Genomic DNA, 26419 nt, shown 5'->3' on the forward strand with positions numbered 1-26419 from the left:
AACTCCAGACTTCTTATAATTCTAATTTACACATCATTTAAAAACTTACCAATTTTTCCAATTAAAATGTTTATTTTCTTGAAAGTGTGACAAAGATCTGCCTTCCACAAATTCACTCCCCAAATACCTGCCATAACTAGAACTGGACTTGGTCACAATGAGGTGCCTAGAACTCCACTCCATCCAAGCTTCCCATGAGTGGCTGCCCCAAACCCTTGAGCCATCTTCTGCCTTCCAAGGTACACCAATAGAAAGCTAATCAGAAGTGGAACACCAGGATCTGAATTTTTACTCTTGCTTTGGGATACAGGCTTCCCAAGCAGCTGATTAATATACTTCATCACCATCACCTGCTCCAACCTACCACTTTTAACCGTATTTGATTTAAACTAAGAAGTCCAAACATATCACTTTCTAAAATACAGCTAGCTGTCTGCAGGTAGGAAGAAGGTCCTCATCAGGAATGGAAAAAGGCCAAGATCAGGTGTAGGAATAGAGATGGCTTAATTCTTGACATTGGACTTTCCAGCCTCCGCAATTACCAGAAATAAATATTGGTTAAACATGGTGTTTCATTACAACATCTAAAACAGTCTGGTATTTCTTTATGGTGGTTCAAACAGACTAACCCAATAAAGCATTTCTACAGTCATCCACCTTTAATTGCTTGTAACAGGAGAATAAGTAACTTAAAGGGAAAGTAACTTTACTAGTTCAGTAACCCCACAGCACACTTTTTGTTGTTGATGCTACACAACAGTTTCCCTGAGCCAAGTTTTTTCTCTACAGATGGAAGGCCCAGGAAAGCATGCTACTTCACCTACATTCAGTAACAGTATGGTATAGGTAGTAGACGCATGATATCTTAAAGTAAGAGCACTTTAGGAGAAAGAAAGCAACTGCGGATGGGAAGTACTTGTCTTAAAAGGAATGTTATATTTCCTGTATGCCTATACAGTTCTAGAAGTCAGTGCTTAAAAATAAACTCATGAAATCTACCCCCAATGAAATTTTCTTCAGCTGTCTCACTGGCTGAGAATGCTTTCCTTTGTTCCCATGTATGAATGCCTGCAATTTAATTATATTTAATAATTGCCTGCTACAAATTCATTGGTGAGTTACACAATTTTAAAACAGATGAAAAGATTATACAATATTTTGAACTCAACATGCTTTCCTATTAAGCTATGCCAAATATTAAACTATTTCATATTTACTGGGTACCAATAATCTATTAGACTTTCCTTAAAACCAAAAGATAAAGACTTTGCCCAGTGGAATGCCTGCTGAATATCTTATGTAGATGGTTATTTCTAAATAAGACACAGCAATTTCATTTCTACATTCTATACTTGCTCTGTGTCACTCGGTTTTTCACAACATTAAAAATGTGTAAGTCTCATGGATGAGGAAAAAAGCCTTAACAATTTTTAGTTTCTAGAAGGATCAAGGTAGTTTGCTAAAATGGGTAACCACTGCTTTAGATTTGTGAAACAGGACCACATGGCACTCAACAGATTCTGTTTAGGGGGTGGCTGCCTATTTTCCAGGATGTCTTACCAAGACCTCATTTATAAAATCAATGAAAGGAAAGCAGGACAAAGATAATGACGGTGTGAATCAGCTTTCTTAAACTATTTTGAACATTTGTAACAAATTGTACAAAAAGACAATCTTTATATAAACATTCTATGTCATTTTTATGTAAAAAAGAAAAAAAAAATGACTTCCAAATATAAATGTCAAGCAAGTTGCCTCTCCACTGGAAGCTGCTGTTATTCTCACCTAGTTAGTATGTTTTGCAGAACGCGTCCTATTAATTTGAAGTACTCAAAATAAACGCCTCTCACATCTGTATTTTTTCCTTTTTTCTCTATGCACAGGAGGTTTACAGTAGCTGCCTATTTATTGGTTTGAAAGATTTGCTTGGAGTATATGTCTTGGTCAAAGGGAAAACAGACATAAAATGGTTAGTGCCTTGTGCTCAGGGTTAGAGTTAAAAGCAGTATATCAAAATTGTCTCATATTCTGTGGCTGTCTAAACAACTGTAGATTGACCTAATTATTTAATACACTATATACAACAGTTCAAGTTACTGTGAGGATTTTGTTTGAAAAATCAATTAGCTAACATAATTAAGATTCCCATTACATGAAATGTAAATGGCGAAACTACTAGAGAGTTGGGAAAAGTCATGAGGAGCCTTCTAGTTAAGTGTGTGTGCGTGTGTTTGCTGTGAAAATCCATCAAGCTATACACTTTAGTATATACATTTCTCCATAAGTTTATTATGCTTCAATAAAAAGTTTTAAAGATTTGGAATGTGTTGAAATTCTAATGGCTGCATTTTGAAATGGAAATACAATATAAGATACAATAATAGAAAAGTTACAGGAAAGAAACCTGTCATAAGAAAGGGTATTCTTTGAAAGGACCGTAATTTAACCAACTTCTCAAAAAGGCTGGGGTGATTAACTCTGAGGAAAATTGGATCCCTGGAGAACTGTATAATGAGCAGACAGGGTACATACAAGCAAAAGGTGAACCTAAATGTGGGCGGTGGGGGGTAACCAAGAGCCTTTGTTGAGAGGCAGGTGTCCAAGGATGAGGCAACAGCAAATTCCCTCCTCCTTCTAACCCCCAGTGCAATTACAAGCAAGGAGCACAAACCAACCAATGTTTTTTGTAGTTTCTTTTTTTCTGTCCTTTTAAACAATAATCTCTGATTGTCTACCATTGTGGTTATAATTAGAAAACGTAATTCTTCCTCATCTACTCAAAGTAACTCACAGGAACCTTGTAATTAGCGTTGTTAACTGGCTACTCAGGCAGGGCAACTTCAAAACATAAGTTAATTTTGTAGTATTACATATTATAAATATTTTTGCTCATGGCATGGAAATATGATACAACTGCTATCTCAAAAGTCCTGCAGTTAACATGACTACTAAAAATGTTGAGATTTAAACTTACTTATTGATTTAATTAAGGGATCCTATTCAAGATTTTAAATCTGGAATTTTGGTTTCACTATGGCGAAAACTACTTCAGACAAACAAGCTACAGCCACTTAGAAAGCAAAAGCATTGTAAGAGCTATTTGGTATACTCTATCTTGAGTCCAATGACATGACATGATTCCTGTGTCTTTTGCAGGAAATCGGTTCAACTTTTTCTAAGGTACCTTAGAACATCCTGCGTTGTGTGTTCGCAAATTCAAATTGCAAAATATAATGCAAAATCGAGCTACATTCGCAAAGCAGTGCATTAGAGAGGTTTCTCAGGAATATAATGCTAAAATCAAATAATTTATGTGGTTACTTGAAAAAGAATCTTTCAACCTTTAGAAGTATCAGCCCTTCTGACCTTGTGTTCTATTGGATTTGTCTGACAACAAGAGGTGAAAGAATTCTGCGGCTCCATTGTCTCAACAGTGGGATCTAAGAAAACACTGGCAGGGCTCATCAGAGAGGTTTATGAGCCTGCAATTCAAAGAGATTAAAAGGAAAATCTACGGAGATTCTTTCACACTGAAGAATAACATTAAATAACTATTAGCAGCTTGGTTCAGTAAAGCTTACTAGAGCTCTCGCTGGGTCATTCACAACTTTCTAAAAGAGGAAAGGTTTTTTTCAGCTCCATTTGGGAATCAATAAATATTTCTTACTTCTTACAAGACAATGGGATTCCAGTCTTTTACACTTCCTCCTAATGATAGTAAAATTTCTAAAACAACTCTTTGTTTAATGTCTAAATAATGACACTTCTAATCCCAGGAAATGTTTTCCAACTGTGGCTACAATTCAAAAAAAAAACTATAAAAACATGAACTAAATTTACAGAGAACAGGAATTTTAACTTTATTCATATGGCTGAGATATTTAAGTTTCATTCAGCTGAAAGCCAAAACATCAAGTCCATCTGCAGCTCTGCCCATACTATTCTTGCGGGGCAGTCAAGGCCAGGTTACTCACCTTGCCATCATCACATCACTTGGCAATGAGTTCACTGTAGTTGTTCTTATGCCATTTCAAATGTTAAACAGAGTTTAAACCTTGCAGACCTCTGTGTGGGAGTTAGAACAGCAGCATTTCCCATCAGGGTTAGCTATTTTGCTGTTTTAGAACAAGGTAATGTAATTTTATAAACCAATTCATTCTTGAAAATCATTTCACTATATACTGTTAAAGTTTTTCATGTAGGAAGTAACTCAAGGTAATCTGCTCTTACTATACCCCTGTTCCTAGAAATGTACTTACTGTGACCAGTTATTTAGAATCAGGCAACATTTAATTTGAAATCTTCCCAGATGAAATTAATGAGTTACAATTACAAGGCTTTCCATATTAAAGAAAAATTTAACACTTGGAGCTTAACTATCAACTTAAAGGTCCATGAGCTTTTAGAAACTAGATGTAAGTGCAGCGCTGAGGAAAGGTACCAAACGAAACAGAAACAGCTCCTTGTTTCACAGGTTGGGTGACAGCAGGAACAGGTGTGGTCTCCTCTCCTGACCCTCAGAAATGCCTCATCTCTGCTACTGGAACCAGAAATCGCAGACTTACACAACCATACAAAAACTGAAAGCCTATCACAGTGATTAAGAGGCAGAGAAAATGGCTTTGGATCCCCCCGCTATCAGTTACTAGCTTTGTGACCTTACTCAAATTCCTTAATCTCTTTGAGCCTTACTTTCTCTAGAACAGAGACGCTAATGCCTGCCTCAGAAGTTTATTAAACAATGTTTAGAAAACAGTTATCACAAATGACAGCTATTCCAATCTGTTATCTCATAATGTCTGTATTGATCAGTATTTATTAGACCAGAAGAAAACCAATGAAAACCGCTGCCTGACTAGTTGCATAGCACAGAAAGGCCCTCCTCTGGACACACATCAGCGCTATCAAGTTTTCACTTTGCTAATTGCTTGTTCCACTGAAACTGTCAACAAAGCTACAAAAAATTTTTTTAATCCTCCCAACGTATCAAACACAGAACCAAAAGACAGAAACCAGAGTGGAAAAATATCAAAGTAATTAGTTTTGTGAATTAAATTCGGAGGGTAGAAATGGTGATGGATTAGAAATATTCAGGTTTTGGAGGATGGAGGGTGCTGGAAGACAGGGGCCTGCAGCGGGCCTTGGATAGAGTAAGCTGTGAAGAGTTGGGAAGAGGGGTGTTATTAGTAACGACAAACATGATGAACAACTGTGACCAGCAGCCCCTAAATGAACCAGAAGATCAAATTCACTTCAGGCTTGTAGTAGGCAATGAAGCTGGAAAAAAATGTAATGCTGACAAGCTTAAAATCTTCTTTCCCCCTTAAATTCTAGGTGAATGGGAATGTACTGTGGTTGGGAGAGAGGAGAGTTTGAATGTTCTTAGAGAAAGAAAGCCAAGTCAACCAGAATGTAAAAGACTGGAAGAAAGCCGAGAAGCCAAGGCCCGTGAAGCTATGAAATTATCTAGATTGGTTATTATCCGGGAAGATACTACTGTGGTAGTTTACTTTGAGAGTAAAATGATCACAGAAGAAAAATAAACACACTGAAAAAGAAGTCATCAGTATTTCTGATTCATTCCTATGAATATAGAAATGTAGAAGTAACTAGAGTGTACTTTGAAACCCAGATTTCAAGTCTGATGAAAAAATAAGCACTAAGAAAGGTGACCCATTGGGTTTAGACCCTTTGGTTTAACAGGTCCTCATCAAGGAGAAATTAAAAAGAAAAAAAAAAGTAGAAAACCAAAAGTTTGCAAAAGCTCAAACTGGCTTTCAAAATTACAACTGTGATCTTGTCAACAGGTTTCTATAGCATTATTTGAAGTATATCAAAATTTTATTCAAAATCAATGAGAAATTACCTTAAAATACATTTTCCTTACAGAAACAGTTGTTCGCATGCAAACACAGGTAAAATAATATGAGTAGTAATTTTCATGTGACAAATAAGATGGGGCAAAGGGGCCCTCACACAAAGAATTCTGTATGCTCTCTCCTCCTCTCAGGATAATGCCAGTCCCCAACTGTCTAGATGGATTTTCTGCATCATTTCATGTACTTATTTTTCCCAGAAACGGTCACCAAAAAAACATACCCCATGATGCTTATCTCCACACTTTACCTGAAGCAAATTTTTACAGCCAATTTTGAAATTCCTAGAATCAATGGAAATACTAATATGACCATAAATGGAAACTCTAACCTGACAAACAAATATTTTCTAAGGGTCAGCTATAGGACATAATTTATACATCTCCTGGTCTTAAGTCATGGTTAACCCAAATTCATATATTTTCTACATTTCAAACACGTTGTTTCCCTTCTTCTGGAGTTAATCAGTCCTTCTTACACTTTGCTGGAACAATTGTCATTGTAAAAAATTATTTACTGATTCAGATATATGACATATACATATTGATGAGGTTTTATGATATGTCCCTCATTTGGTACAAGACTTGTTTATTTTATATTCATAGGTATTTGTCTTAAAAAAGGGATGAAATGAATTGTAAATTATACACTAAAACTTATTTGTTATTTTATCTAGCTAAGGCAAAAAGGCAGGCCACTTCTGTGTTAGGCTGTTTTACGTATCCAAGTAATTGACTGACTGTGGAGAATGAGGGTTCCACATTATCAAAACAATTCGCTAAAACTGGACCAATACCTTAATATATAATATCAACAAGGATTTTTTCAACAAAATCTCATTTTTGAAAAACATTTCTTAGGCTGATTTACCCCATGTGAAGGTTTGTTCCTCTTTAGGTCATCTAGAAGTAACTCAATTTCATAAGTTGTGTCACTGTTAGACACTAAGATAGCAGCTATATTTGTGGAACCATGATCCTTACTATTTTCCCATGATATACTTCTGATATGTTTTTTTTAATCTATGAGGAAATTTCCCATAAGATTTATAAAGATACCAAAACCTATTCAATAGATATTGTTCATGTGTGCACTTAATCCTGTGTTTTCCAAAGCATAACCTGGAATAACTGTATCCCTTTCAGGGGATTCAGGAAATAACCCTTGCAAGTATCCTTAGAAACAATAAGAGAAATATGCCAACTGAAAATAACTGTTTAAACTCTTTAGTTAACACTGCTTTTTGAAATGTGTAATGACTGTGAATTGAATATTATTATCCTTTTCTTTCATTTGTTTTTCTTCCATCAGGTCAACATATCCTAAAATAGCTACTAAAGAACACAGCAGTGGAAATGAGTGAGAAAAAACAATCTGACCTATTTTACTTGAAGTTTTCTGCCCTAGACTGTTTCTTCTGTATTACAAAGAACCCATCTCACAATTTTTTTTTTTTGCAGAAGCAAAGAAATATGAATTTCAAGCACTCCTTTTCTTTGAATTAAATTGTCTTTTCCATAGGCGAATGGCTGTGGGCAGTATTGATGAGGCTTTCATTACAATAGAACACTAACTCTTGGCTGTGAGATCTGAGAAAGCATGCAACATCAGCAAAGAAAGCATCTTCTACATGCTTCCAAGGATACCAGGGCCCATTTATTTTATACTGCAAGTTAATTGTGAATAGGAAACAAACATATTTGAAGCATATCCTAATGAAAAGAAAGTTTTACAATGAACTATCACCACATGTAAGAAGAGTTCTGTACAACAAAGCTATTTCCATATCCCCAGGGGGTGACCCAGAAAAAAAGAGTGCTTTGACCTGGTTATAACAAATTCTCTCTCTTGGTAACCTATCCTGGTCTTTAACAAATTAACACTCTCAAAGGTTTGCCTTCTATCAAATCTAAATCCTCACCATTAAAAAAGTTCAAGTTTATTTTCCTTGTTTTGAGGAGCAATTTACTGAAGAGGAAGAAATCATGTTAAAAAGAAATAACAATATGAAAGTAGGCTTGTTATAAGATTTTCAAAAACATAAAAGACTTAAAGCAGCAAGTTATAATTAGATAAGAGACATGTACCTAATGCCAAGCCAACCTCCATTTAAAATTGAAACAAAGCATTCATTCTTCCTATTTGTAGCCTCTGGTAAAAATAATAATAATAATATTAAGGAGACAGCATTGTATCGCAGTATAGAGGGTTAAAATGCCACTTGTAACCAAGCATCCAATATGAGTGCAGATTTGAGAGCTGGCTGCTTTCTCATCCAACTTCCTACCAATGTGCCCAGGAAAGCAGAGGAAGACAGCCCAAGTGCTCAAGTTCCTGATGCCCACAGGGAAGACATGGGCAGTTCTTGGCTTCAACTTGGGCCAGCCCAGGCTGTGGCAGTCCTTCGGGGGGTGACCCAGCCAATGGAAGACCTCTCTCTCTGTATCTCATGCTCTGTATATTTGTGTGTGCCTGTGTGTAACTCTCCCTTTAAAACACAGTATCTTAAAAAAAAAATCAGTACATAAATGTGTAGAACTAAAATGGCAAGCAAAGCTGTATTTCTACATCCTTTTAGAACAGCTCAATTCAATAAGTATCTGAGGAATTTACTAGGCAAACCGACATATAAAATTTTTTTTAAATTTTTACAGCAATGTCAGATATACAGAGAGGAGGAGAGACAGAGAGGAAGATCTTCCATCCAATGATTCACTCCCCAAGTGATTGTAATGCTGCACCAATCTGAAGCCAGGAGCCAGGAACTTCCTCCAGGTCTCCCACAAGGGTGCAGGGTCCCAAGGCTTCAGGCTGTCCTCAACTGCTTTCCCAGACACAGCAGGGAGCTGGATGGGAAGTGGAGCTGCCTGGATTGGAACTGGCGCCCGTATGGGATCCTGGCGTGTTCAAGGTGAGGACTTTAGCCACTAGGCCACCGCACTGGGCCTGACATATAAATTCTAAGTTGCTTATGTTAATCATGAATCAGACCCAACTCTCAGTGTAGCTGATGTGTCTAGATTTCAATGACCTGCAAAAGTCCTCTGTGATGCAGGGGTCATAATTATTTAAAAATTTGAAACCAAGGTCTCAAAACTGAAAATAAATTCAAAGTTGCAAAGACTTCTCAAAGAGAATTTTTTTAATATGTTGATTATTTGTTCTAACATGTCTCAAAATCCTTCCACGTAAGTCTATGCTCATCTATAATTCTGTGCTATTTGTTTCTCTTTCTGTTATACCTTTCCATATCTCCAAGTAACAGAGAATATTTTATGATTTTTGACCTCTCCCTGTACCATTTCTCTTCCAACAGCAGGCTTCTAGTCAATCTCCCTAACATGTTCTTGGTAGTACACAGACTGTGGCGTGGTAGAAAAGATAAGTGAAACTATAAGCATATACCGTATCCTCTTCAGGACGTAGCTTTTGTTTATTTTATTTAGTTAGTTTTTAAGATTTAATTTTTTTTCTTTGAAAGGTGGTGGGGGGAGGGCAGAGAGACAGATATAAAGAGGTCTTTCATCTGTTGCTTCACTCTTCAAATGGACAAAAGAGCCAGCTCTGGGCCAGGCCGAAGCCAGGACCAGGAACTCCATCCTCACCTCCTAGGTGGGTGAAAGGAGCCCAGTACTTGGGCCCCCTTTTGCTGCCTTCCCTGATACACCAGCAGGGAACCTCATCAGAAGCAGAGAAGCCGGGAGAATGGTCACTCTGATATGGGATGCCAATGTCCTAAGTGGCAGGTCAATCTGTAGCATCACAATGCTGGCCCCTAGGACATACTTTCATGGTAAGCACACTGGCACCACACTTGGTGGAGACTGGTAAACAAGTGCCAAAATCACCTCCACCAGAATTTGGTGGCCTTAGAAACAAACACAGGTTACTTGCACATACAACGTGTGTTATTATCATCACTTTCACATGCTTTTACACTGGATCTGTGCATAGTTTCCATTCTACAAAAATGAAACAAAAGTTCATTTTCCACGAAATTTTTGAAGTACCAAATAGAACTAGAGCTTAATATCCAGGCCATATTTGAAAAAATCAATGTAGTTTTTACAATGGCTTTTAATATATTTTTTTAAAATGTTCAAAAAGCTTTAGAAAACAGAAGACCTTTGGTGCTCCCTGGAATTATGACTACATGACTGATTAGAACAGATACTGCAGTATACAAACTGCTTATATCTTTACACACAAAGATATCAGACACTGTCTATAAAAAATAATTCATTTTATCCATACAACACCGTTCGGATGTTCAACAAATATCACTGGTTTTCTCCCAGAGGGCTGTACTTAAACAATAAAGCCTGTTCTCAAATCAAAATTTCATAACTGTTGTAGGAAGTGCCTTAAAATCATTCTGAGGTCTGACGGTGTGCCCTTGTAGAGTCTGTGATAGGATTCCACAGTCAGCTGCAGAGACAGCAAGCTTTTACTCGCACATCCCAGTCAATGCCGAGGCTGCCACGCTGTTGGAGAGAGTGTTTCCCCCACAGGCTGTGACTGATTTATTGACTCCCCCCATTAGCATGTATGGTGCACATTGAAGGTTCAAACAGAAGGCTGAGGGATTCCTGTCCCAAGGCCAGTGCTGAAAGACAGCCTATCACTTCGTGTAACTGCAGTCCATGTGTGACAAACCTGACCTACATTTCTCCCTTTCTTTCTCACAACAGCTTGTCACAGTTTTAAGAAGCTATTTTCTGAAAAGCATACAAGAAATTGCTTTTAAGGCTGCTTAAACAATGTGCATCCCTAAGTATCATTTACAGCAATCTTATGTAGAATAGTTTATTCTGGAGATATCATGAAGTCCAGCCTAAAAACAAGCGCAAAGGCAGCAGAGCGCCTTACATTGTTATGACAGAGTACAGTGCAGCAGAGTGTAGGACAGAACTTGCACAGTGCCTTCTTTTAGAAGGTCATTTATATCGCAGTCTTAGAAATACTACTAGAATTTCAATGTGTACAGAAATTTAATGCAAATACAAAATCTACTAGTTAGGAACACATAATTAAACATTTTTCAGTAGTTACGGAAAGTAGCTTTTATGGCTGCACAAGAAGCAGTATCCTAGTATTTTTTTAACTTCTCAAAGGATACACAATAATCAGGCAAGGCTGAAATAAATACGAAAGTAAACAAACAAACAAGGCTGGCATGGAGGAGAAAAGCTGGTAATAACTGGGCAGTCAAATGGCTGCATATCGTGCTTCAGATGATGCCCATGGCCGCGGCCCTGGAGCCAGGTACCTACCACAGCGCTGCAGGTCATACTCTGTCTTTGTCTCTTCATTCCCTAGAACCTTCCATGCCTGATCAACTTCGATGAACTTCTGTAAGCATTCCTCCACTGTTCCTGCTGGAACATCTGTATTCTGTTTATCTGGATGATACTGCCAATCAAAAATAAGGAGTGGTGAGTACAAAGCTGAGGACAGATAGCTAAAAACAAGGGCGGGGGAGTCACCACTGCAAATCTGAGTGTCAGTAAAGAGAAAAGGTAACAAGAGGAACAAAACTAAGATGCTGAGGCAGTAAGTCAACAGTGTTGGGCACAGGCGACTGCCAGGTTAATTAGACCATTGGAATAGCTGTAAATCTACCAGTGACATGATCTGTCACAACGTGCAAAGACAGCATTTTCTGGATAATTTGCTCATGGAATCATTGGTCTCATGGACGATTTACCTAGAGAGGATGACTAACACAAATAGAAACAGGTACGTGCAGATAAGCAGGACACGAAAAGAGAGGAACACAAACTTTGCAGCGCCTGAAACTTGCCTTTATATAATGTGCTTGCCTCAAGACATCATTACAAGGGGATTATTAGGTTGTCTTTATGAAATTTACACCACAAAATTAGCTAGGTAAGAATGTACCTAATATTAAAAATGCTTTCCATCTTCCTCAGCCCTAAAAATGTATACGTGGCTTACTGGATACTTTACTTGTACCGACCCTTTCCTTTTTTTCTCTTTTGGTCCTTCCTTTGTACCTAAGAATTTTAAAATCATCATTTGCTTTTTAGCTGTTAGTTTCTCAATAACATACACAAATAAGGAAAGGTTATCTAAACTGATGAATATTTGATTTAAAAATAATCTGGGTTAACCACATCAGACACTCGGACGTGTATTTTTTTTCCACTTTTTAACTAAACAGGAAACCATTTGAAATTACTACATAGAATTTTATATGGAATAGTTTTTATACGATATTTTAAACAGTAACTATTCTGAAAGTTTCATCACACAGATTACAAAACATTTTAATTTCAAAAGCATAGGCACACAGAAAAGTTACTTTGTACTTTTTTTCAAAATTTTTTAAATATATATTTTATTTTTAATTGAAAGGCAGAGTTATAGAAAGAAGGAGAGACACAGAAAGGAGATCTGCCACCTGCTGGTTCCCTCCCCAGCAGTCACAGTGACCAAGCTGAGCTCATCCAAAGCCAGGAGCCAGGAGCTTCCAAGGACTTGAACCATCCTCTGTTCAGCTTTCCCAGGCCACAAGCAGGGAGCTGGACCAGAAGTGGGGCAGAACCAGGACCCACAGGGAATACTGGTGATACACTCAAAGACAGCCTACTATGCCACAGCACCAACCCTCGAGTTTTTATAAAACAGACAAGTAGCCATCGATATCAGCAGTTCAAGTCACAATAATGTGGCATTCATGTACTCTTCAATAAATTATATAATAAAAAAAGATTTCATTGGCTGCTTTATAGAAATTCAAATTGCATGAAAAACTACATATAACATACCATTTTTATTATACAAGTACTTAAGGCCAAAATTACTCAATAATTGTAGCAAGTAACATAAAACCAAATTATTTCAATTCCTAATAAAGAATCCATAAAGTACACAAATTTTAATTAGATCACAGGGTATTGCTTTTAATTTTGCCACACTACTGATGATCCTTAGAAACAAGCAAAATGCAATGGGATATTTGGTTACATAGAACTGGTAAACATCATACACGCTGCGAGAGGGCAACAGTAAAAATTAAACTCCTACTTTCCCTTCTGCAAACTACTTACCCTGCCATACCCAATTCATCAATTATCAACAATCAGATATTTAAACTAATTCAAAAAAATGGCTGAAGAAGAGAAAAAAAGGGAGCGTGCAAAAGAAAAAAAGAAAGAAAGAAAACTGGGGCTCTATTGTTTCATCTTGGTTATAATTTACCAAATGGTACTGAAAATGTTGTTCCCATACAGAAATTTTGGTAATCGCTGAATTAGGGATACTCAAGCAGCATGCCAAAGTCAAAATAGAGTTGGCTGCATTAAAGTTCAGTATCTGATCCATTCGTACGAGATCATGTGCATCAATGCTACTCACGGTACTGGAATCTGCCATCTGCACACATGTAAGCTACAGTTTCGGCAAAGCCTTGGAGAAATCATTCCAAAGGTCCAGAGTGGGAGCACACATTAAACTTCCACCAGGCCTGTACTTAATGTCTGCCTGGCCTAACAAATAGAAAAGATCAGGCCTAATCATCTAAGAAAGTCCTACACTTATTTTTTTTTTAGTTTAGAAACTAAACCCAAACTAAAATATCTGGCTAAATTTTACTATGAGTCACATATTAATTCTGATAGTCAAAGCATAATTCAATCTTCTTCCTTGATTTGGCCATTTTTGTTTGCTATCTAAAAAAGTAGCTTTTAAATCTATTCAGTTACACCACTAGAATTCAGCATTATTCTATAATGTCCATTAAATAGCTATATTTCACTTTAGAAACAGCAATTATAATACGTAAATATATATGTCACTAGTGTGCTGGACACCTCAATCCAATCTGTGGACAGCTGCTTCCAAAATAAAATGGGGCAGGCTGACAATGGCCCCTAAAGATATCAAGTCATAATCCTGCTTGGTGTAAACGTTAACTCAGGAAAAGGCAATCTGCAGACAGGATTAAGGGAAAGATCATGAAATGAGGCGATTATCCAGAGGGACTTACTCCAAAATCAAAGTGTTCTTTAAGAAACAGGCAGACAGATTTGACACATACAGCGAAGAGCAGGATATGAAGATGCTCTCCTTGAAGACTGAAGTGATGTGGCAAGCAAAGCCAGCCACCACCAGTTTGTTCTCAGGAAACAAACTCCCTGAGCACCTGCAGAGGGAGTGCAGCCCTGCCAGCACCCTGATTTGAGCCCAACTGCAGTAATTTTGGATTTCTGGTCTCCCAGTCTGTGGAAATAGAAAATTTCTTTAGAGTTACTGAGTTTGTGTTAAATTTTGTAGCCATAATACATCAAAATACAGTGCAAAATTTTCAATGCTGGAACACAACAGACACTACCACTTTTTAAGAAATTTGAATTATGAAACCTATTGATAAAATGGTGCCAGTGATACATGTATTTCAAACTTTTAATTCTGAAATAATTTTGATGCTAATGGGAAAACGAGTCAAGACTTGTATGTCTCAAAGCAAATACTACTTGTTCCTATTTCTAAATCTAATTAAAAGTTCCTGTGAGAGGAAGATCCAATCATTATCATCATAAGAAGATAAGTTATTTTTCTCTTGTCAAAACGTATGTCCTTTTTCTAAGATCTCCATTACCTAAACCTTACTATTTTTGAAACCACAAAGCCATTTCAATTTCATTCACTCATACATTCTACATAATAGGGGTTTACTACCAACATTGAGGGACCAGGAAGAATTATAAAAAAAATAACATTGATTTCTTAAATTCTCAGAAAAATGCCAATTTAATCTTATGGATAACAAGGAGTTTCAACAACAACATTCACCAACAATATAAAGAAAAATCCTTTAATGAACAAAATACACATATTCTAAAATTAGTGTTGCAAAGTTTACTTATTCTGGCTAATTTTCATCATCTTTCAGGATTAAATTGAAATTCATTTGACTGGGGGTCAACACAGTGGGGTAGCAGCCTAATCTTCAACCTGCAGTGCCAGCACTCCATATGGAAAATGGTTCCAGTACCAGCTGCTTCACCTCCGACCCAGCTCTCGGCTAGTGAGCTGGAAAGCAGTGAAGGATGGTCAAAGCCTTGGATCCTGGACCCATGTGGGAGACCTGAAGAAGCTCCTGGCTCCCAGCTCTGGACAGGCCCAGCTCTGTCAGCTGTGGTCATTTGGGGAGGAAAACAACAGATGGAACACCCTCTCTATGTACAGTCTCTCCTCTCTGTAAATCTGTCTTTCAAAAAAAATGTTCAAAAACAAAATATTCCTTTAGCTGGAACTGAAAGAATTCACTATCTCACAGCCCTATGTGATGGCTCAGTTGGTTATCTTCTACCTTGCAAGTGCCAGGATCCCAGTAGTGCCCTGGATACTCCACTTCCCGTCTAGCTCCATGCTTATGGCCTGGGAAAGTAGTGGAGAAGGGCCCGAAGCCTTGGAACCCTGCACCAGGAAGAAGCTCCTGACTTCTGGATTCAGATATGCTCAGTTCTGGCGGTTGTGGACCTTTGGGCGGTAAACCGTGAATGGAAGATTCTTCTCTCTGTCTCTCCTTCTTCCTATAAAATATCTCTAAAATTTTGAAATAAAAACAACAAATCTTAAAAAAAGAACTTATAACTTAGAAATTACTGGATTAAAAATTAAGAAACCAGTAAGCCCTGGAACATACAATTAAAGAATGAAAGCTTAAGAAATTACTATTAACAACAGCATCACACTAAATAACAATTTAAAAACTAACCCTGAATAGAATGACATTATGTGAAGTCAAAAAAGGCCTAAACAAAAAGAAAGAACATATTCATGAATGGGAGGATTCATGTCCACTTCTACCACACTGATACGTTAATACAATCCCACTCAAAGTTCCAGCAAATTACTTTAAGAAAAGGAGGGGGGGTAGAAAGAACAATTACACTATATACATTTCAACACTTATAAAGTTGCAATAATCAGAACTGTAGCTCTGGCTTGCAGATATTGTAATAGATCAACACAACAGAATACAAAGCCTGGAATACACAAACTGTACATATATGGTCAACTGAAATTCAACAAAGGAGCCATACCAATTCAATGGTGAAAGGAAAACATTAATAAAACAAATGGTCTTAAGACAACTGGATATCCATGTTAAAATATATATATATATATATATATGACTACAATCCATATCTCATTTCACACATAAAAGTTAATTCAGGATGAATCACAGACCTACGTGCAAAACTTCTAGAATGAAACAAGCACACAAGGCAGATACAGACTGCTCTGACAGAAAACAAAAGGTACAATGTATAGGACATGAAATCAGTAAACTGAACTTCATCAAATTTTGAAATATTCTGCTTTCAAAAGCCCCCAAGAAAATGAAAAGACAAGCAAGAGACCAGGAAAAAATATTGTCTGCATAAATATCAGGGCTTTTATTCACAATACACCAAAAAAAAAAAAAAAAAGGCCTTATCACTCAGTGAATAAAAAAAAAACATGAGAAACCTTACATTTCTAAACAAAATAAAATTAATCAATAAACACTTTGCACATGAACTTGCACTAAAATTTTTCATCAGTCATTAAGAAAACATGAATTAAAAATCACTGATTCTAGCACATACCTAAAAAAACAGTTGAAATAAAAAGACAGGGCTACCGCTGTAGTGCAACAGGTTCAAGTCTCCAGTTTCAATTCCAGATGCGATAGCCAAGTGCCTATTCAAGTCCTGGCTACTCCACTTCTGCCCCAGCTCCCTGCTGATGTGCCTGGGAAGGCAGCAGAAAATGGCCCAAGTGCTTGAACCTCTGTACCCGTGTCAGAAATCTGGAGAGTTCCGGGCATCTGGCTTCTGCCTACCCCACCCCGAACTGGCATGGCCATTTGAGGAGTACAGAGAAGATGGAAGTTCTTTCTGGTTGGGTGTCTCTCTGTTACTCTCTCTCCCTCTTCGCTCTATCTCTTCCTTTCAAATAAATAAAATAAACCTTTAAAAAAACCTGGAAACTTCAAAATGTTGGTGAGGATATGCAAAAACTGCACCTCTCATATACTGCTGGCAGGAATTTGGTAGTTTCTTACAAAATTTACACCAATTTTGTGATCAAGAGATCCCCCTGTCAGATATTTACCTAAGAGAGTTGAAACATAAAAGCACACATCCACAAAAAGACTCAGAACAGAACATGTTAACAATATTATTCATGGCAGCCAAATCCGGAATCACAAATACCAGCAACACAAGACTGGATAAACACATTTTATTAAATCCCTTATAAAGAAATACTACTGAATAATAATAATACAAGCCCTACACATCCACAGTAGCATAGACAAGTATCTAAAGCATGTTGAGCAAAAACAGCAACAAAGGAGCATATACTATTTGACGCCATTGAATCAAAATCCAAATTTCAGTAAATCTATTCCATTGTGATAGAAATCAAAGTCAGCTTCTAGGTGGGAATACAAAGCAGGGAAAAAGGAAAGGGGCATGGAGGAACTTCTAACAGAATGTTAATATTCTAAATTTTATATGAGTGGTGGTTACACACTATCGAAAATCACCAATACTAACATTAATGTCTATGCATTTTTCTTTAAACTTTTTTTTAAAAAGATTGCACTTACTTTACTTGAAAGTCTGAGTTACAGAGTGAGAGAGAAAGGAAGAGACAGAAAAATCTTCCAATGGCTGGATCATTCCCCAAATGGTAGTCATGGCCTGAGTTGAACTGGTCTAAAGCCAGGAGCCAGGAACTCCTCTGGGTCTCCTGTGTGGTAGCAAAAGGCCAAGGGCCCAGTCATCCTCCACTGCTTTCCCTGGCCCCAGGCATGAGTCAGAAGTGTAGGAGCCAGGACACAAAGTGGCAACTCTGTGGGATGTGGGCATCACAGGCAGAGGAGTAACCTGCCAAGCCATGCCATCTCTGAGATCTGCACATTTTTCAATTCAGGTTGACCATATATGAAAAGAAAGTATATTCAGGCATGTTAAAAAATTTTTAAAGGACTCAGTAAATCTTTCTAAGCCATGGGGGGAAAAATAAGAAATTTATATCAATGTTAATGGTGGGAAGAGTGCAACTGAAAACTAAAAATTAACCAAAACAATAATACAAATTAGTGAAATGTTTCATTACCATTTAGAGAAATACAGCATTATTACTTTTAAGCATCTTGCCAACTTCAAAAACATAAAAACATTTCAAAAAAAAAAAAAAGAATTGCTATGTAAGAAACTAAAGCACGTCCAAAATTAAACTATCACAAACATGTCACAATACTGAGCGACAGGATCTCTGTGATTATCATAATAGAACCTGGGTATCAGGCCTGAAAGCTTTAGCAAATTGCCATTTTACTATTCTCAAATAACTTGACAATTATGACTAATTTATGATTAATGCAATTTGTTCGCATTTGGGGGAAATTTCCAATTATATGAAATCATGTTTGTTAAGTTTCTAAGTCATTATTGTGAGGATGAGAAAAGTTAGCAGAAATAAAATCTTAAGAAAGTAGATTTGAAAAAAAATTCATGATGTTACAAAAGCAAACACAGAAAATGACATCAATAGTTCATTAGGATTAGTATGTATTATGCTCACTAATGACTAATTGACAATTAACACTTTAATTATGAAACATTAATTCTTATTAGCTGAGATTTTTTGGCAATGGGTTTGTCTAATGTGGGACATTATGTTTTCATTTTAGATTCCCTCCACATGGTAGGTCTAAACACTTCATAGGTTACTAATGCTGGAGTGACAATCACAATGCATCACCCAAATTCTACTGAAAAGGTGTCCCCAGATTTGCTGCATCAGCATCATCCAAGAGCTTGTTAGAAAACCAGTTCTTGGACTCATTCCCAAACTTTGAGAAGAAGAATTTACAATGGGTGTTTCACCAATTCTCCAGGTAATAATCCTGTCTGGTAAAGTATAAAAGCACATTGTTAGCCTCCACTGCTTAAAAAAGGGATTTTGAGTGAAGTCAGAAAATGAATCCTTGACAGATGGATCTCACCACATATGTGTATCACACTAAGGTGGCAGGGGGGCTACTAAGACAGTAACACTTCTCAATCTGAAACATCAACATGAAAAATCACTTTCAAGTCATAATTTTTTTATATTTGGTATCTTCTATTCACTAATTACAAATGCCAATTTCTTTATTCCATTCTTTGCATTATTACCAACTTACCACTGATGAAGAAATTACTGAAATCTGAATAATATGCCAGTGGTATATCAACCTATGTATTTTTTTTTTTTTGAAGAGAGGTGTTATTTCAACTACTAAACAGTGTACAGGCAAGTTTTCCAATTAGAGGAGAAAAATTGAAATATGTATTAAATGAAAAAAAACCAGCATAATTAAATTTGAAAATGTTAGTAACCTCTATGAGGTTTTAGTGAAAATTTATTATTTATTAGCTTAAAATGACTTTTTGTACTGGCTAAGCAATATATGAAGTAGAAATGAAATGATATTTCTTTAAATAGAAGAGATTTGTTATTTAAACAATTATCTATTTATTTGTTTTCATTTGATTGAAAACACAGCAACAGAAATGGATCTACTGGTTCATTTTCCAAATGCCTCTAACAGCCAGGGCTATGCCAGGCTGAAGCCAGTAGCATGGAAATCCATATGGGTTTCCCTATGTGGGTGGCAAGGCCCTAACCCTTAGCCATCATTTGCTGCTTCTCAGAAGGCATTAGAAGGAAGCTGGATGGGAAGCAGAGAAGCAGGGATTGAAACTGTCATTCCCACAAAGGACGCAGAGGTCACAAGTAGCAGGTTAAATGGCTGTGCCACAACACCCAACACTATATTTAGTGGGAAACTAACCACCCACATCGATCCTTCACTACACAATTCTGATCATATTTTGATACTATACTGTTTACAAATTAGAGGTATCAATCAACTATTAAGAAACTGCACAAATTTGATTAACAAAAATTTCCAGAGTGATGCCGATATTAACTGATTTTTAATGTAGCTCCCACAGCATATAATACCTTGGTTTTCTTGCTTTTAACAGCCGTGTTCAGTACCATTAAAAGGATACTAGGTATGTATCTACAGCTTAGAACTTTCGACAGAACCAGCTTTTAAAATACTTTCTAAAAGCTATCCTGAAAATACTACAAATTCAGCATGCTCAAAATTCAATTTACTATCCAGACTCTAAAATTAGTTTTATTTCCTCTTTCATATCATGTTGTGTTAGAAGATCACCAAGCTCAATAAATACTGGATGAACTAAAAGAGAGGTAAAAATATTTCCCCATAATAACTCAGGCTATCAACATTAGGGAAACCCTCCTTTTATTCATCTTGGGCTGCCACATCTTGTGGCTACTACCTACATGTTCTTTCTACTCCAAAACCCTGATCCAGACCAACATTAACTTCTCTGGTTACCAGCGATCATCTCTAACAACTTTCCAATCCATCCCCTTCTGCTTCCCAATTTTGCGTTATCCTACACTAACCACATCATCCACCCAACACATAAGCTTTCTCTGTGTGTATGGGGGAGGGGAGAGAAAGTTGTGTTAAGCATGATAGCAACTTTCAACCAAGAGAAATAATGGGAAAAAAAAGTACACATGACAGACCGGATGGCTCCTGGCTTCAGCCAGGTCTAGACCTGACTATTACAGCCACTTGGGATGTGAACCAACAGACAAAAGAACTTTTTCTTTGCTCTTTCAAGTAAACAAATTGTTTTTTTTTAAAGGTTAAATTTTGCTACCAAAAAGCTCACAGAAACATTAATTTTAAAAAAAATTAACCTTATTAAGATACATAAATTCACATACTATGAGTTTCACCCTTTTAGTGTGCTATTCAGTGCAGTTCAGGATATTCACAGGGTATGCAAGTATCCACCACTTTCTCATTTCACAGCTTAAAAGAAACCCTGTTCTCATCAATAGCTATTATCATTTTCCTTCCATTTCCCCAAAAAGCTTTAGTTAATTTCCTTTTTTTTGTCTCTGTGGTTTTGCTTATTCTTTACAGAAAGTAGATATATATATATATATTCATGCACACATATACATATATATATATTCATGCACACATATACATATATATTCATGCACACATATACATATACAAATTATCAGAAAAGCAAATTTGCAATCTTTTAAGTATTTCTAAAAATGACTTTTCTGCGTTCTTTGAACAAGTTAATGAAAAGCTAAGAACTTAAAAGAATATATAAACAAAACCAATATGCTCTCCTAAAGCTCATAATTTGTTATTATGTAAGTAGGGGCCAAATTACTAAGAAATAATTGTAAATAGTTTATTACACATCGAATGGAGGCACATGGTCCTCTCGGAGAGCCTGGGAGCAAGTCAGTGTGCTCAGCCATGCTGAGAGAACAGTTTAAAGGAAATTATATATCCTTGGTCTACTAGATTCTCTAATGATTGTCTCCATTTTAATACAGTAGCACTTTTTAAAAGATTACGTTATTTTTATTTGAAAGGGTCAGCAGGACAGATAGAGAATGAGAGAGGTCTTCCATCTGCTGGTTCACTCCCCAGATGGCCGCAGTGGCCAGAGCTAAGCTGATCTGAAGCCAGGAGCCAGGAGCGTCATGCAGGTCTCCCAACAGGGGCCCAAGGACTTAGGTCAACCTCCCTGCTTTCCCAGGCCTTAAGCAGGGAGCTGAATCAGAAGTGGAGCAACCAGGAGTAAAATGGCATTGATATGGCATGTGTAGCCAGAGGATGAACCTGTATAGTAATATTTTAAGATATCTCTTTGCTCCTGAACATTTTTTATCTAAACCTTTGTTAAATGCCACTATTACAATGACTACCTCTTGAGAACAAATGAAAAAGCTAATTCTGAAATCACTAATAACTCCAAGAAGAAACAAAAAAAAAAGAAAAAAAAGAAAAAAGAAAATTACGTGTATGGGGGGAAGGGTGGTGGTGGTGAGAGGAGGACAATGGATGAAAAAGGCAAAAGAAAAATGGAATAAAGGAAGGCAGTAGGAGAACAGGGAGAAAAACAGAAGGAAAAGCAAGGCTGAGGAGGAAAAGGGGCATAGACTGAAGAACCCTAAAGGAGGGCCCAGTGTGGTGGCTTAGTGGCTAAAGTCCTCACCTTGAATGCCCCGGGATCCCATATGGTCGCCAGTTCTAATCCCGGCAGCTCCACTTCCCATCTAGCTCCCTGCTTGTGGCCTGGGAAAGCAGTCGAGGACGACCCAAAGATTTGGGATCCTGCACCCGTTTGGGAGACCTGGAGGAGGTTGCTGGTTCCTGGCTTCGGATCGGCACAGAACCGGCCATTGCACTCACTTGGGGAGTGAATCATCGGATGGAAGATCTTCCTCTCTATCTCTCCTCTTCTCTGTATATCTGACTTTGTAATAAAAATAAATAAATAAATATTTAAAAAAAAAAGAACCCTAATGATGTTTTCCAATTAGGAGGTCAATCTGCCAGAACTGAGTACACACTAGTGAAGAAATGCAAGAAAGGAATGGTGTGTGGTTAAGGGATTCAATCCATAACAGAGCCTCTTCTAAATGAAGACAGAACTCTATAACAGATTGAACTGTAATGTTCACTAACACTATATACTCTTACATTAATTTTTTTACTTAATAACTACCACTTTTCTCCTCTTTTTCCATTATCCAAGTATACTATAATCCTATTTTATGATTATATGAGGGGACTTCAAAAGACTCATAGAGGAATGGGCACAAAAGATAATGTGTTTTCCTTCACTTTATTGTGTCCTTTGTACAGAAGATATGAAAGCAATTTAAAAGTCTGTGCAATGAGTTACATAATACCCAACTGACATGAGGCATCCCTCTCAAATCATAATGAATTAAGTTTCTTATGGCACGCTCAACATAAGCTTTGAACAGAATTCCAAGATAAACACTCTGCCTCTAATCTCCAAGTAGGAGTAGGGCACTGCCTCACTTGCACTTACTCTCTGGGTTCCGGGAAGACATGACTTTTCTGTAGTTACAAACTAGAATATCCCTGCTCAATAAGAGTGGTGATATACAAACACAGATGCTACAGAGCTGTTCTGCAGCAACATGGAGCACTGCTCTGAGGCCACAGAGGCCATCAGGTACTAATTAGGCAGTACACTCTGTCAACGCTTTCATGCTCCTTTTTCATTAACAAATCATTCTGTTATATTAATGATACTAGGACACAAGCCTTCAATTCCCACAAGCGATTCACCTCTAACAGAGTAAAGATAAAAGAGAATGTCAGAGGTTAAATTCGCTCATCTTATATTCAAACCACCCCTAAACTGTTCACTAAAAGTTTAAGTTTCTTTAATTTGCAGAAAAATACTGTTTTGGATTTAAAATGTACAAAACTTATTTAAGCAAAAAGTAAGTTCTATTTGCTTAACACCAAAAGGTATGGAAACCCCAATGGTAGTAAAATGCATACTAAAAGCACTTTTAAAAATTAACAATAGGATTAAATGCATAAAGCTGGAGAGGGGCTAACAATCTTTAATTCTAACTTCATGATAACAGAAATTCACCTAAAGGGAAACTCGATAACCAAAAAGACATACTTAATGCTGACAAGAACTGAATGGTTAAAAAAGAGAAGTATTTAACAACTTAGTTAAAATTCAGTGAACTTAATACACCATTTTTGAGATAAAAGCTTAAAGAAGCTTCTTAGAAAACAGAAGAACACATATCCTCTGAGATAATTTTTGGTTTTCGTTATTGCAAATCACTGTTATTGAGAAACCATCGTTAAATAGTTGGTGAGGAAATGCTGCTAAGATGGTGCAGTGGTAATTCTTTAATGAATATGAGTTATACACTGACTTACCTACTTGCTAAAAATAAGATCACGTTACAAAAATTAGGTATAAAAGCACCACACTTGTCTTTTACACTTTGTCACCGCATTAAAGATTTATGAAAGCTGAAAAAAAAAATTACTAAGGTAAAGTACAACACACTACTGCCACCTAATGTTTAGTTAAATATTGCCTAAGAGATCAGTCAACCATTTATCATTTTATCAACTAACAAAATAAGATTTTCAAAAATTTTAAACTTTAGGTTTTTGTGATTTATAAAGAGAAAGTATAAACCATTAGCAAGACTGCTGGACCAAAATGTGTTTGTCCATCAAAACATACTTACCTACCTACCTATCAAAGTCAGAATCTGTGTTAGTCAGTGAATGTACAACAGTGAATAACAGGATACCTGCTCCTGAGGGACTCAGTCTAATAATGGGAAATAACAGGCATTTAAACATTTAATTATGTAATGGAAAGGATGATGGCAAGAAAAGTTGTTCAGTTAGAGTGAGTCGGAGATGCTTTTGTAATAAAGGTCATATTTGACTGAATTTTGAAGAATGGGTCTTGAAGGATGAATAGGAGTCTGCAGAACTGTGGGATCCTAGAGGGGAAGGATGTTCTAGGAGGGGAAAAGCAGTAAACACAAATTAGGCATGTGCTAAGCATAGATTAGAGCTACGTATATAAGCCAGAGTAAGAATGAGTGAAAGGATGGTTGAATAAGGAAAAATATGAGAGATAAAACTGGAAATTTACTAGTTTTAGATCATAAAGGAGTCTTCTAGTATGCCAAGAAAAGACTTGTCCTTAGGTAAAACTTTACATGTGTGATAAGAAAATACTCACAATTTTGTATACAAAAAAGTCATATGATAGAGAGGGCAAGATGGGTAGGCAGACAGGCACTACAGCAACAGCACTCTTGAGGAATTATGCTAAGGATGCTGAAGATCAGAAATAGCAGGAGGATAAAAGCGGAAGATGGGAAGCTGGAGCAGGGAGCTGGGCACCTGAGAAGAGGTAAAGCTTCAGGGCACACATACAACGCTCAAATTATTGTGAATTATGAATTCTTCTGAGCATCTAATAGGAAGCTGCGGTATGGGGCTGGAATTTTGGTAAAGCAGGTTGAGCAACCACTTATGAAGTCAATGTGTCATCCCATATCTGAGCACTGGAGTTCAAGTCCCAGCTGCTCTGCTTCTTCTAATTCAACTTCTTGCTAATGTTCTTAGGAAGGCAGGGGATGATGACCTAAATGCTGCCAGCTACCACCCTGTGGGAGACCTAGATAAAGTTCTTGGTCCTGGGTTCAGCCTGGCCCAAACTGGCCATTGCAACAACTTGGGAAGCTGATGGAAGTTGGAGCACCATCTCAATCTGTTTCTCTTCATGCATCAATTTTCAAATAAATACATATTTTTAAAAAGTATGTATAACTCTAGATTGTTACATGATTGTCACAGACATATTCAGACTGGTGAAGTAGCTGAGTTGCCAACATGAACATGCCCAGCTGAGACTGAATAAGGCAATCTTTGCTTTCATGTTTCAGCTGTATACTGCAAATGTGCACCTTCCATAAGATATTTACTGCTATTTTTTACATTTCTATGCTTTTCCTTGGCAACTGAAGTGTTTCACATGGCACCTAAGCAGAGTGTATGAAACATTATCTAGCATTCTTCCGATGAAGAAGCCTGTGATAGGGGCTGGCATTTCATGTGGATGCAGGTTCAATCCCGGCTGCTCTACTTCTGATCCATCTCCCCATAAATGTGTCTTGGCAAATTCTCCTTAGGCCCCTGCATCCACACTGGAGACCAAGAAGAAGCTCCAGGCTCCTGGCTTCAGACTGGACCAACTCTAGTCATTGTGGCCATTTGGGGAGTAAAACTATATCTCCTTCTCTCTCTGTAAATCTGCTTTCAAAATTAAAAAAAATAAATTTCAAAACAAAAAAAGCCTGTGATGTGCCCTATGAGGAAAACATGTCTGTAGATAATCTTCATGTGCTTAGAGTGCTGGCAACCCTGAGTTCAATGCTAATAAATCAACAACATACATTAATAAAGCATTTTTATGGAGAAACATGTATAAGACAAGATCATTAATCAAGGACTTAATGAAAAGGTTGTGACTTGTGGTTCGGAGGAACCTAAGCTTGTATCTCCTCTAGGAGTAATGGTTTAGTATTCACTAATTCAGTGCTTATGGCAACCTTCTACAACTTCAAAAAGTAACAAGAATGGGCTGTAAACTATGTGCATGTAAATAATACTATGAATTCACACTTTGTAAGTCCATTTTGTGTTGATAGCAGAGGCTGGTTAAAAAGAAAAAACAGAAAGTGAATTTACTGTCTCACTATTCTGGAGATTGGGAAGCCTAAGACTAACGTACAAGCAGGTTAGGGCCCAATTTCTCTGCTTCCAAGATAATATCTTGCAGCTCTACTCTGAATAGAGGAATGATGGATCCCTCTGCAGGAAGTCAGGAGGCTGCAAGAAAGCAAGAGTAGGTGGAACATGTCCTTATCACACTCAAGAGGATGGAGATGCTGTGGACAAAACTTACCACTTCTGAATACTGTAAAACTGGCAATTAAATTCCAACATAGAGTTTTGGATGATCCAGTTCAACCACAGCACACTCTGACCCTTTAGGTTCCTTTTCCTTTGTCAC

General features: G+C 37.1%; 1 protein-coding gene across 3 annotated transcripts in view; it reads right to left on the bottom strand.

Moving 5' to 3' along the window:
* The window catches only part of DNAJC24 (DnaJ heat shock protein family (Hsp40) member C24), a 53826-nt gene that overhangs the window by 5874 nt on the left and 21533 nt on the right, over positions 1-26419 (bottom strand). For all 3 annotated transcript variants that reach the window (XM_004585433.3, XM_012927062.2, XM_058663220.1), the window contains exon 3: positions 11150-11288. In XM_004585433.3, coding sequence (XP_004585490.1) covers positions 11150-11288 — 139 coding nt within the window. The remainder of the gene's footprint in view (positions 1-11149; positions 11289-26419) is intronic.

Source organism: Ochotona princeps, chromosome 4, assembly GCF_030435755.1.
Source record: "Ochotona princeps isolate mOchPri1 chromosome 4, mOchPri1.hap1, whole genome shotgun sequence".
Taxonomy (NCBI): domain Eukaryota; kingdom Metazoa; phylum Chordata; class Mammalia; order Lagomorpha; family Ochotonidae; genus Ochotona; species Ochotona princeps.